At 35.8% G+C, this 14207-nt stretch overlaps 1 protein-coding gene across 8 annotated transcripts in view; it reads right to left on the minus strand.

The window, feature by feature from the left end:
• The window catches only part of CCDC102B (coiled-coil domain containing 102B), a 175017-nt gene that overhangs the window by 134808 nt on the left and 26002 nt on the right, over window positions 1-14207 (minus strand). For all 8 annotated transcript variants that reach the window (XM_082754658.1, XM_082754654.1, XM_082754656.1 and 5 more), the window contains one exon: window positions 11900-12008. In XM_082754658.1, coding sequence (XP_082610784.1) covers window positions 11900-12008 — 109 coding nt within the window. The remainder of the gene's footprint in view (window positions 1-11899; window positions 12009-14207) is intronic.

Here is a 14207-nt window from a genome sequence, read left to right on the forward strand (position 1 = left end):
CAGAATGTGGTTGGCTTTCTGGGCTGCAAGCACACATTGCTGGCTCATGCTGTTTTTCATCCACCAGTACTCCCCAGTCCTTCTCTGCAGAGCTGCTCTCAATATATTCTCCTCCCAGACTGTATTTGTGCTTAAGATTGCCCTGACCCAGGTGCAGCATGTTGCACTCAGCCTTGTTGAACTTCAGATGTTTCATATGGTCCCACCTCTCAAGCCTGTCAAGGTCCCTCTGGTTGGTATTCCTTCCCTCCAGTGTGTCAACCACACCACACCACGCAGCTTGGTGTTGTCCAAAAACTTGGTGAGGGTGCTCTCAATCCCACATGCATTCCAATAATTGCATACCATTACTTGAAGAATTTTTCCAGACAAGAATACTGAAGAATTAAATCCTCTTACATACTAAAACAATTCTATGAGCCAAATGCTAAACCATTTGCAAACTGTCTTGGAAATTTAGGGGCCTTCAGACATAGTCTAAACTGAACAAATGTATAAATGCTTTATTCATTTTTATGGCTAAGCAATATAACAAACATCCATATCAGCTAAGTTAATAGTGAATATGTGAAATAAACCATGTACTTTATTCTGTTTTGTAAATGAACTTCTATACCCTCAGCAACCTGTTCAGGATGCAAATTTTGTATATACCCAGTTCACAAAAACACTTGTCTTTTTTCCTATCAATAAGGTGTGTTTCAGCTGAGAGAAATTACAGAAAAAAAAAAAGAAAAAAAAGATTCCTAGGCCATGCGTATATAAGAAAGTACATTTGATTATTATGAATATTAATGGCTTCTAAATGCAAATTTAATTAGCAAAAATAATAAAAAATAAAAACTAAACATGACCATCTCCATACACCTTGCAGAATAAAATAGAATATCAGCCTCATCTCAGTGTTCACTCTTGGTACAGCTTTGTCTCATATTTGTTAACATAAATATTTCAATATTTAATCACCGTTCCTGGTTGGGGAGCTCTCAGATTACATACATATTTGCAGTCAAAAAGGGAGCAGGCCATATATTTGCATACATTAAAATAAAATATTTGAGTAAGAACCATTCCTGAATTTGGTCATCAATATTGATATTGGATGAATTTTAAGTAGATTAGATGAAATAATCATAGTGAGTACATTTTCCAGGTTGAAGGTGAAAGTACTTTGTTTAGGCTCTTCTTGAGTTTCTTGGCACTTTGTCAGTGATCATGGAAACCCTCTGAGGAACTTGTGGGTACCTGCTGTTGCCAGGTAAGGAGCCATTGGAGTAACTGTCCCTTTACTGTCATACTCTCAGACACAGAGCTCCAGAAGGAGGATGCAGTTCTGCAAGTCTCAGGCTGTAGGGAGTCCCTGGGGCTTCTCACTGGGGCATACAGTGTCATACACTGCAGGGAGTGTGCAGTTATTGAGAGGCTATGTTTCCATGGGAGTTGTGGGAAGAGTTTACCACACTGCACAGCATCAGAGAGGATGAGAAAGAGATGAACCAGATCTTCTCTGAGACCCTGAAGTTTCAAGGACCCTAGCCTTCAACTGAGGTGGAGGGGCTGGAAGAATCTGTCCCTAAGAAGCTGGAAAATGGAAACTCCCATGATGGTGAAGGCTGGAAGCTAGTGACTTCTCATACTAGGAGGCAGGCTTCTGCCCCATCTGATAACCTGCAGTTTCAAAACAGGTTCACTGCCCTTGCAGTTGATTAGAAGCTGGGAGTATTGTCAAATGGAATATCTCTACTGTCTGAGCCTGAGTCTCTCATTATTCACAGAAGGGAGCTGTAATAGCAGTAGGAGACCCCCTACTGTCGGGGCTGGGGCACCCATTTGCTGAGCTGAATTGTCAGAGGAAGGTTTGCAGCTTGCCTCAGGGATTTAGTGGAGATGCTGCCAATTCTCAACTGGCCCTCCAACTATTACACCCTGTTGCCCTTCTATGTACATACCAATGATTCTGACAAGGTCAATACACATATAGTCAAGTGCAACTGCACAGCTCTCAGGGCAATGGCATGGTAGTAGTATCCTCGATCTTGAGAAGGAAGGCCTGAGGAGGACTGGATGGATCCTACATGTAAGTAATTGTGCAGTTGGTTTCAGCAGCAGGATTTTGGTTTCTGTGACCACAAGTCCCTTTTTGAGGGTCAATAGATGCTTCAGAGAGACAAGGTTCACCTAACTAAGCTGGCCAACATGATAAGGAGAGCTTTAAAGAGAGGAGGAGATTGAACAAAGAAGTGATGAAATTCCGGGTGGAGCAAGGAAGCCAAGGGTCCAGGATAATAGGAACAGAGGGCACATAGCAATCAACAAAATAAGGCTGAATTAGAATCACTTCAACTGTAAGCATTTAAGGAAGGAATTGTCTGCAGAATAGCCTTATGAGGAAATTTATTGTACTGATTATAAGGAATCAGCACACTTGGATGAGTCTCTGACATGCTTCTGCACTAATACATGTAACATGGGGAAGAAACAGATGGAATTAGAAGCCTATGAACTCATAAGGGCTATGAACTCATTGGGACCAAAGAGGCATGGAAACATTTTAGGAAGACTCACATAACGAGTGCTGTGACTGATGCATACAGACTCTTTAGGAAGGACAGGCCAGGGTGTGCTGCCCTTTGCAGGAGAAAGCAACTGGAATACATGGAACTCTGTCTTGAGATGGGTCAGGAACCAACAGAGAGTTTATGCGTGAAGATTAACAGGCAGACCAATACAGATGCTATTGTAACAGGGATCTGCTATAGAAATTTTGATCAGGATCAGAAAGTAGATGAGGTCTTCTTCAAACAGAAGGAAGAAGCATCACATTCACAGGCCCTGGTCTTCATAGGGAACTTGAATTACAGCAGGGTACAAGCAATCCAGGAGGTTTCTAGAATGTATTGGTGACAGCTTCCTGGCACAGGTTATCAAGAAGCCAAAAAGGAATGGTGTTCTGCTAGATCTCTAACTTACAAAAAAGGAAGACCTGGTTATGCATATGAAATCTGAAGGCAGACATCATTGGTCTGATTATGAGATAGTGGAGTTCTGGATTGTGAGAAGGGGGAAGCAGGGCAAAAACACTAGGTCTCAGGAGACCTATATATATTCTCAGGAGAATATATTTTGGTCTGTTCAGGGATCTACTTGGAAGAATCCCATGGAGCCTAGGATCCAAGAGAAATGGTTGACATTCAATGATCCCCTTCTCCAAGCTCAAGAAAATGTCCATCCCAGGAAAAAGAAAAGCAAACAAAGGCAGCAGGAAGCCTGCAAGGTCTTTCAGGTTTTCCAGATTAACTATCTATGACAGTAGGTTAGAATCGTCTTTTTCCTGAACCTAGCTACTTTTAAAGATTTAAATCGTTCAAAAGTAAAACACTTTTTATTCCATCTTCAGCATGTATACAGATCTGAAGACACGAATTCTCAGAGTAATTCCTGACAGCAGAAGTCAAAGTTGAAGCCTTGGTTCCCATGGGAAGAAAAGAGTACATGTTCAAGACAACACTTACACAGCTGTATGAATAGAAAACACTTCCAACACAATTCAGTAACTCTAATATTAGGCATTCTTTAAGTATCCTTTGATACAAAAATTATTTTTTGAATAATGTTAAAAAAAAAAAAAAATCAGATTCAAGTGCTTCCCATATTTAGAAACAGAGACTGAATATAAACTTCTTTGGATGTATCTTTCTGTAACACCTTTTGTAATGCAACTTTGTCAATTTGTTTTTTTTTTACTTGTTTGTTCTGTTTAGCAAACTATCAGTGATTAGACAAGAACAATAAACATGAACTCATATAAAAATATCATGCATAAAATTCTTATTTGCTATATTATTACATGCAAGTGATATTTGAGATGGGGTTAATATGACTTAATTCTCAAACTACATTTCATTTTTGCTTAAAACAGAACATAATAATTATAGTTCCAACCAAGAATAATCTAAATGAACCAAGAATTAATCTAAATGAGTAATCTAAATGCAGCCATTTAGATGATTTTGAAATGTTCTCTAATCTCAATCAAGAGATTTACATTTCAGCTAATCCCTTGGAGAATATTGCTTGAAAGTCATAAAGGATGCATGTTAACTAAAATTCTCAACACTTGACAATCCATCAGTCATTTGGAGGATCAGAACTCTGATGTGCTAACATGCACATAGTTGCTTTTGCTACTATGCATAGAGAGGTGGAAGTTTTAATTCAGGGAATACACAAGTGAATATCCAATATTAGAAATCAAGTGATTTAGGAAAAGTATCTGAAAATGATTTCTTTTTTAAAAATAATCACATTTTGTTATGTTTCATTACTGAATGAGGGGAAACTGGAACTCTTGACCAAAAACACCAAAAGGTGTTTTTTTGTTTGCTTGCTTGCTTTAAAAGGAGTAGCATAATTTTCTTGCAGGTGATTGGATTATGAAAGAACAAAGGTTAAACAAATTGATAGATTAAAAAAAAAAAAAAAACTGTTAAAAAACTAAGTAAATAGCAAGGATTGTTTTAGGTACAGGGATTATAACAATCATTTCTCCTAATTTAATTTTAAATGTCAAAGGGTAGCTGGTTTGGAGCATTCTTAACCAAAAGATCTGAAGCACAACATGAGCTTTGATCCTGATTTTGCCTCAGCTTTATGGGAAAAAAAAAAAAAATCAAAACATTTGTTCAATAATTCCCAAGTGTGTTTAAAGGTTCAATATTAGGCATTTTGGTTTACATTTCAAAAGAAGGTATAACAGAATGCTGAGAACATTTTTTAAAAGACATATGAAATCCAGTGCTTATTTTCGAATCACCCAGTTTAAGATTTTTAATGATCTGAGGTGGGTTTACTGTTACTATTTCTGAAAGGGGCTGTAGGGAAAAGGGGGCTTTTTTTTTTTCTTTTTTTCTTCTCCAAACATAATCTTCTTCCCAAAGTAAGGATCATAGACTAATGACCCCCTTAGAGAGCTGAGACTAACTAATCCAAATCTTTCCAATCATCAAGATAAGAACAGATATGTCAGTTTATATGCCCATGAGTAGAAATACATATACCTGCTGTATTGTATGCATAAATAAGCTTCTATTCTCTGCAAAAAGGCTGAATGATTAAATCATTAATCATTTCTCTTAACCCTCAGAACAATGTAAATTTACCTATAATTTACCAGAGATAATTTAAAAATTTGGGATTTTTCCAGATAAACAGCATACAAGTTCAATTGTTGTCCAGACTATAATAGCCTACATCACTTTGCTTGTTGTTATCTATCACTGTGTATTCATTACCACTTGTTAATAAATTAATGGATTAGGATAAACCATGGTCCATTCTAATAAGCAAAGGAAGAAGAAAAACATTAATAAAAAATGCAGTGATTTGTCACAAAATGATGAATGTAAGCATGTAGAAAATCACCTGAAAAAAGTAAACAATGCAATGGGTAATCTCTCTCTTTCAAGTTTTATTTGCCATATAAAAGGTCACTGAAATAACACTTCTCTGTTTTCAACTGATTTCTAAGCTGACCTTCCATCCTGACTTTATACTGCTATATTAAGCCAAATTTATAGATGAATAAGGTGTCACAAGGTAACAGTAAATCAACAGCGGTCAGTATGACTAAAAGCAATCAAAGCAAGTTCAAACTATAATCAGTTTCATGAATTTCCTAGACTGTATTAGTGCAATGTGTTGCAGATCAGAACAGCGACTTAACATAAATTAGCCCTAAGTTATCAGATATCTAACAAGACTGTTAACTGATAGACAGGAAAAGAAAGTACTAAGTAAAATTATTTCTGTTTACAGTACATTTTTCAGTGTACCTGTTAACGAATCATACAAAGAATACATCAAAATTGACAGGAACAGTCAAAGCACTCTACAAAGTTATTTTAAGTCAGGAACTAAAGAAGATCATTTTTCTTACAGACACTGAGGATTGTTGACTATTCAGATTAACTGTTAAGTGATGTTGAGGTGATTTAATTGTAGAACTCTAAAAATATGTATTAAATTATGAGAATACTAAATATTGTGAAACACTAGAAATTGTAGTTGTTACTTTTCTGTAGGCAAAACAATCCACACCAACAACATATTTAATAAAAATGTCTGATTGAACATAACCTTAAATTTTCAGGAAAATGAAGATTGCATCAATGCTGCATGATGAATACTAGAGTATTATACTAACATTCCTTACAGTGCAGGTAATTTGCAGGTATTATACACCAGAATCCAAAAGTTGTCACATTTTGGTGGGGTGAACTTTCTGTCCTTAAACAACAGCATTTACTGAAAAGGACAGATTAAAGCAGTTTAAAGTTTACTTTCTCTTTGGAACCAAAAGATTAAGAGGTTTCCAGGAGCGCTGTTTTTAAAACTTTGTTTTTAAGGAATTTTAAACTGTTGTGGTGTTTAGACTTAAGACTAATGTGGCATAGAATATTGCCTCCACATGGCTCTCCTTTCAGAGTATGAACCTAAAATGTCCAACTTTAGTCACTTGGATCTATATAAGCAAGTACATGAAACAATTTCTATACCTCAATGGTCTGCTGGAAAGTGCCTGTAGAAACAGGTCTACTTTTTTCAATACAGTTTATACGACAGTTCCTTTCCATTTTATCTGTGTCATACCTACAATAATACATTATTTCGGAATTATGAAGGGTAAAATATGAAGGGAAATACCCTTCATCTAAGGGTATTTCATACTGATGTTCCAATAGACTTTAGGTACCGATTAGTGTAATTTTTGTCTCATATCCCACAAACTGAACTATAAATTTCCCTCATTAATTACCAACCCACTAGACAGTCTAGAGTAAGAGTATTTTATGTACATCAGCTAGAAGATAATATTTTTAAACAACACAGAATTCACTTCCTATAGAGGCATTTGTAAGTATACAGTGCACACCAGTGGAACATAGCAGTATATGCATGCTTTCCACTATTCACAGTATAATGCAAAATTGCTTTGTAAATATCCCGTCTCATTTAACTTTTAAACCACCTGAAAAGGATGACCTTCAGAAATGATAAAGGCAGCTATAAAATGCTGAGGAACACTAATAATGTGTGTACACAAGAATGTTTTATTGTTCATGTTATAAGATAAAATAAGAATTCTAAAAGCTAAAAGTTTAACAGTCTTGCAAACCATAATTCAGTGTTTACAAACATCTGGACAGCACACCAAGGATTTACACTGTTTTACAAGGAGCGCAAAGATCAAACTTAGTTACAATTTTTGTGCCTTTCAGATCATAAGGTTAGTTAATTGACATATAAGCTAACTTGTATGTAATAGAACTGGATAGCTCATTTCCAGGGCTGACTATGGACATTCAGTCAGCAACATCATTGACTGCAAAATTTGTATGTTGTCCAAAGAACTTAAAGATTCTTAAAGAATTAAAAAAAAAAAAAAAAAAAGTTTTTAAATAAATATTAATTTAAAAACAAATATATCTAAGGTCAATGGTTTCACAGACTTGATCTTTGCTTTTCTGAGGATTTTAATGCAAACAAAATAATGTATGTATAAAGTTACACTGAGCAAATGCTTCCTTCTTTTAGGAAAAAGAAAGTTTTTTGCAGTTCTAAATATGTTAATTGAGACATATGTGAAAACTAAGGTAAATAAAATATTAAATAATTTACCATCCCATAAAGCTGTAAACTTTCCTAGAAGTAGAACTGAAGCCTCTTAACTAGACAGTACATAAAAACCATTTTCAGTAGCTAAGAAATATTAACACATAAATCTTTAAAATATGATCACATGGGCTGTGTATAGTTTAAAAAGCACATAAATGATTCTCTTCAAAAGCCCAAAATGTATCTAATCATCTCTGAGACTGACAGCATTGTTACGCCACAAGTTCGCAATAATTTGCAAGATAGCCAGGTAGCTCAATGCATTTTTCCTGCAATAAACAGAAATTGTAATGAAGAGGCACTCCACTCTTTTCTCTCCAAGAAAATATTTGGTGTACATAAATGTTAATTCACTAGTTCTCTAAAGAAATCTGAGACAATTTTCTCTAGCTAGCCGGCCACACAGGATAACTTTTAAGCCTCCTTTGTAGCAAGGAAGTAATCTCAAGAAGTGTAGTGAATTAGAAATTGGTTTGAAACTATTATAAAGAAAGAATACTTGAAATTAAAGAAAGGCAGAGAAAGCTGAAAGAATGAGGACCTCTGTGTGTCTGTATAGAAGCAGACAAAATGGTGTGCTGCAAAAAGCACACACTAGACTGTAAATGAAGAAACTGTGCTGCCAAATATGAACCAAGATTTGAATAAACTTCTCAGTGTAAATCTTAACTTCTTATTTTACTATTTAGTGGGAGAGTAGAATTTTTACAACAGAAAAAGAAACAAGCAGTTTCAACACTAAATGCAATTTCATGTCAATCCATAAAAATTATCTAATTTATGAAGCCAGTTAGGCCAAGTTCAATGCTACAATCACACATAAAGCTATAGATAATGCTTGTAGTTACTGTAAAAATAAATTGCCACTTTACTACCTTTTTTAGCAACCTCAAGAAATTGAGAACTGATTTACAGTTTCCAAGTGATGCAAAATTGATCTATTAAAAAAAAAAAAATGAAGAAGATGATGATTACCAAGACCATTGTGGTTTTCCATATTTAGTTTGTTTTGTTTTCAGATGAGTGGATCTTTCAACAGAATACAATTAGTTATTTGGAGTACTAATATTCTTGGCTGCTATGAAGCTTATAACATTGCACAAAATCTCATAGTTTTCTAAAAAGCTAGCTGAGTTATTGTTAAAAATGGTTTAATTTGCAGTGGCACTGACACTGAAAATCTAAACATTCTTTTCCACATTCCCAGTGGAGCTGTCAGGTGATCTACCAAAGGACATAACAGAATAAGTTATTCATGACTCTGAGGCCAAAAACTCTTGGTCAAGGACATGAAAATAATCCCAAAGCAATGATTAATGTTATAAATTTATAAATTAATTTGTGATTTAATATTGCATGTGTGTATATGAATCAGATTCCATGTTTATCTGCACTTTCCTTTATTTCCCTTCCAAATTACTCATTGTCAAGAACCTTGGATGGCTCTTCAATATCCACTTCTCATACAAATATCAATTCATATACAAATCTTTTTTGTTGGGGATGTGTATATTTCAATAAAGGAAGAATTTTCACTTAAAATACAACAAGAAAAAATATGATTTCATTGACATTTGTCACATTCATCCAGGCCAATGCTCTCCTGAAATTTAAAAACACGTATGTCTTGTAAATCTCAGAAGACAAATAGAATGCTCAAAATAACACCTGTTAGCAATTAAAGCAAGTCAGCATGTTCCCCAGATAAAAATCAGAAACATGCATGTATGTTTGTACATGCATATAAATAAAAACTGGAAGCTATCAATTTCCAAATTTTTCTCAGCAAGCTTTTACTCCTTGTTGTTCCATTCCCGCTGACAGTGCCATAAAACATGAAGACCACCATTCTTAAATAAGACTATTAATTAAATCTGGATTTACTTCTGTTGTGCAGAAGTATGACAAGCTAAAATCATACTTAATGAGCAAACAGAAAATAAAGAACTAAAATCTGATGGAACTCAAATATGACAGATGTTATTTTGTTGCTATGGATGCTCATCTACGAAAGAGCTTTCATTTACATATGGACCACCTTGTAATTAGGACTTGGAATTTAATAAGCTGCTCGTGATCTTTCCCAGAATGTGAAAATAAAGTTAACTAATTTGCCTAGATTATTCTAAATCTGATATGTTAAATTTATAAGAAAATGTCAGTTCTATGCTGAAATTTGGTTATATAGATGTATGTACCCTGTTACATATATTTGGTTATATAGATGTATGTACCCTGAGCTTCCCACCCTTGACCACCACTTGTTCACTTAACTATGGTTTGTAATCTCCTTCCCACACCATTCTTTGTTCAAAACTCTCCTCATCATGCTAACCAGCTTGTTGAATAGCGGAGACAATACCTTGGCCCCACAGATGTCAAGCCTGGAGCCATATACTCATTCTCAATATAACATCCACAGTGCTGCTGGTGCCAATGTGGATGAGCAGCCAGGAATACTAGTCTAAGGACTGGACAAACCTTGGAAATCTCTCCACATGTCCTGGATCAAAGTCCACAGCAAGCAACATAACCCTCAAAATGTCAAGTGTGAGACACAGAGTTTCTGTCTCCACAGGAGGGACTCTCCCACTACTGCCAATTGCTGTTTCCTCCTCATATTAATGCATAGTTCAGGTTAAAGTTGGCTCTGCACCTGGGAAGGGAGATTCTTTTGCAACAATAGAGACAGAGAATGGAAAGACTGGGGAGTAGCTTCTCTGGAAATGTCCTTGGGTGTCCTGGTGGGCAGCAAACTTGATGTAAGCTAGCCATGTTCCCTGACAGCAAAGATGGATAAAAGCACCTTACGTGGTATTAGTAACAATTGTACTGGGTCTGTCTGGGATGGAGCTAACTTTCTCTGCAGCAGACCATACAGAGCTGTGCTCTGCACTTGTAGCTAGAAGAGTATCATACCAGTGTTTTGTCTACTGCTGAGCAATGTTGGCACCATATCAGGACTCCCTGTAACATCCCCAAAGCTGGCTGGCTCGGGGTGGGCAAGAGGTGAGAAAGGAACATCACCAGGGCAGCTGACCTAAACCAACCAAAGGGAAATTCCGTAACATATGATGCCACGTTCAGCAATAAAAGGTGGAAAAAGGAAGACAAGGGGAGGGGTGGGCTCTCGTGAAAAAGTCTTTCCTCCCAAACAATGGCTACGTGCATTGAGGCCCTGCTTCAAGAACGCTGTCAAGCATCACTTGCTGGTGCAATTTCTTTCCTCTGCACTTCCACATGACCTTTGCTTTTTAGTTGTTGTTGTTTGTTTGTTTGTTTGTTTCCCCTTTTCCATTTTCACTTTAGTTAAATTATTTAATAAATAATAATTTTCCCTTAATTATTTTTCATTTAATTAAATCATGTTTATTTCAACCCATGAGTTGTTTCTTTCCTTTTCTTCTTCCCCTCCTCTTATGAGGAGAGTGAGTGAGAGAGTAGTTGTGGTGGAACTCAGCCACCTAGCAAGGTAAAATCACCACAGTAACACAGGCTAGCTGAGTGCTCTCGGCACTTGTTAGACCACATGCAGAATACCGCAACCAGTTTGGGGTCCCTTGCACAGGAAAATGTGGATGAACTGAAGCATGCTCAGAAGAAGACCACACAGACAGTTACATACTGGAGCACTTGCCCTGTGATGAGAGGCCAAGGGAGCACAGTTTGTTCAGCCTGGAGAAGAGAGGACTTCGGTGTGCCTCTCCTCTCTTTGATAATACCGTTACTTACAGAGGGATTATCAAAGACATGAAGCCAGGTCAATTTGCATAGTGGTGCAAATTGGGAGAACACACAACAAGCATACATGTATACTGGAACATGAGATGTTCTGATAATACCATCAGAAGCCAGAACCTTCTTCACCATAAGAAAAGTCTACCAGTGGGACAGGCTGCCCAGAAAGGCTGTGCAGCCTCCAATCTTTGGAGACTCTCAAGACTTTACTGAACATAATCCCGAGCAGCCATCTCTGAGCATCTCAGAGATGATCCAACTCTGGATCAGAGACCTCCGTAGGATCCTTCCAGCTTGAATTATTCTATGATCCTGTGGTGAATACAGTTTTTTGTTGTTGTTGTTTTTAAATAAATAAAAAAAAATAAATAGTTGTTTATCATTTTCGTAAACCCTAAAAATCATTTTGTTCTTAGTTACACATAGAAAATCTGAAGTCTCTGTTTTGTTTCTTATTCCACATAACAACAATGTATTGCTAGCATACCTGGTTCAGACTTTCTAGCTTAGATTGTCTTAGTTCTTCATATTTCCGTTTCCAAAGAGATAATTCATTTGCTGTCCTTTCCACTTCTTTTTCCAGAAATATGTTCATTCTGAAAGTGTTTTAAAAATCAGTATTACATTTTTTTGAAGACAACAAAAGACAAATTATATTTAATTCCTTTATATAAGTTCAGCTGTATTTTGCTGCCTTTTCCAACTGTATATTTGTGGGGTTTATTTTCTGTTTGCTTATTTATTTGTTTGTTTTTAATTACATACCTGCCTACTATCACCATATAATTATTCTAAGAGATTTACCAAAAATAATAGCAGAGAAGAATAAAGAAATCCAGTCATATAAAATTCAAATTTTAAATTAAATGCAACTTTGGGCTCAACTGAAGAAAATTGGGAAATAGACTTCAAATAGTGATCTAGATTGCATAACATATGGTTAGATAGCAAAAATCCTCAGAGAAAAGATACTGTACCACTTTTTTTGGCTACAGGTAAAAGATTATTTTAAGTATGCACATATGTGGAAATATATACAGTATGCACAGAGTAATGAACAGAAATCCACAGGATCTACTTTAGATGTAAAAAGAAATAGAAAAGTAAAAAAAGTTAAAATGTGTTACTTAGCTGTTTAAAAAATTTGGAAATTCAGATTGTTTAGCTCAGAGGGACTCATCTTCATTAAAGTGAAAATTTTAAGGATTTGCCTTTGGAGTGTTATTTGAGCATGCTTATTCTTACATTCAGGAAAATATTTAAGATACGTAATTCACAAAGAATGAATGATGATGGTTCCTTGGAGAAAGGTATTGCAGTACTGAAACACTGAAGTTTGATTTTGATTTTTACCTGTCTTCAAAACACCTACATTATTTTCAACCATTCAGTAGATAATGTAAGAAATATGAAGCAGCACAAGCACTATAGGTGTTCTTGTCCTTGAGACCAGTTAAAAACTCATTTCTGTGTCCACAGTAAAGACTATTAGCCAAGTTCCAAAGATAAGAATGAACTTCTCATAATTTATACATTTTAAACCTATTTGTAATTTATATCTATTTATAATTTATGCTTTCATAATTTAATTTAATATTTGTGTAGCATGTGTACATCATTTTGCAATAGTCTAGCAAAATAGAATTTGTACCACAACTAAAAATGAAAGAAAAAATAATTCTTAATTACAAATAAAATCTTTTAAATTATATTTCTAATAATTTTTAATGAAATACTGTCACAGTTTATAATCCCTGAATATTCAATTGGCTATAAACAGCAATGCAGGAATAAAATATGGAAGTCAGGACTCTGAAGAAATCTAAAATATGAAAAACAGTAAAGCCATAGAAGCACTATTATGTTGGGAGGTGAAAATTTTACATTATATACATAATACAAAACTAGAGGGATGCAGGGTGATGAGAAAAGAGAAAGATATTGAAATAGTGAAAAAAGAAAATTTGACTAGCAATAAAATAAATGTATGTCACAGGAATTATTTACAGGAATTAAACCATAGTATATTTGATGAGATATGTCTCTAGGGTATGTCTACGCAGCACACTGCAGGCCTGTGCAGAAGTATGAGAGTTAACACTGAGTAATCTGGCTCAGGGCCTGGAAGCAATGTTAGCTATGCCAACGAAGCAATTCACTTGAATGAGCTATCTTCTTGTTGCCTCTGCAACTTCATATTCTTGAAGCAGAACCATCTAAATTGCTTATGGAGAGGTTAGTAAGGTAAGCAGAGGCATGTCCAAACAGTAGCTCTGCATGACTCCATGAGCTGGTTTGAGTTTGGAGAGAATGTAGCCGCAATTCTGGAGCACTGTGGGGAAAAAAAATTCTGAATGGTCCTGTGCAGAATGAGCAAGATCATACTGGCTGCCAAGATAACCTTTGACCTAGTGGTTTCAAGCTGTCTATAAACCAAGCTTGCTTTTGATGCAGCGCAGCAGTGTCCTTGGCTTACTTTTATTGAGAAAACTGATAAATAGTGAGGAAGATGTGAGAAAATATTTAAGCTAGAGCTATGCAAGATAAGTAACAATGCAAAGAGGGGTAAGAACACTTAGACAGTGATTAGTAGCAGCTGCAGGATCCGGGAAGTATGAAAATGAAGTATAAATCTTAGAGAAAATCTGGGAATCTGAAGATGGCAACTCATCAAAATCATCCCATTCCCATGAGAAGTGGAGACTAATTCTTTGTGAGCTGGCAGATGATAGCTTGCCCAACAAAAACTCATAGGGCGTCTCAGAGACTGTTGACTATGTTAATAATGTTCCTAC

Source organism: Aythya marila, assembly GCF_965140915.1.
Source record: "Aythya marila genome assembly, chromosome: 2".
NCBI classification, from domain to species: Eukaryota; Metazoa; Chordata; class Aves; order Anseriformes; family Anatidae; genus Aythya; species Aythya marila.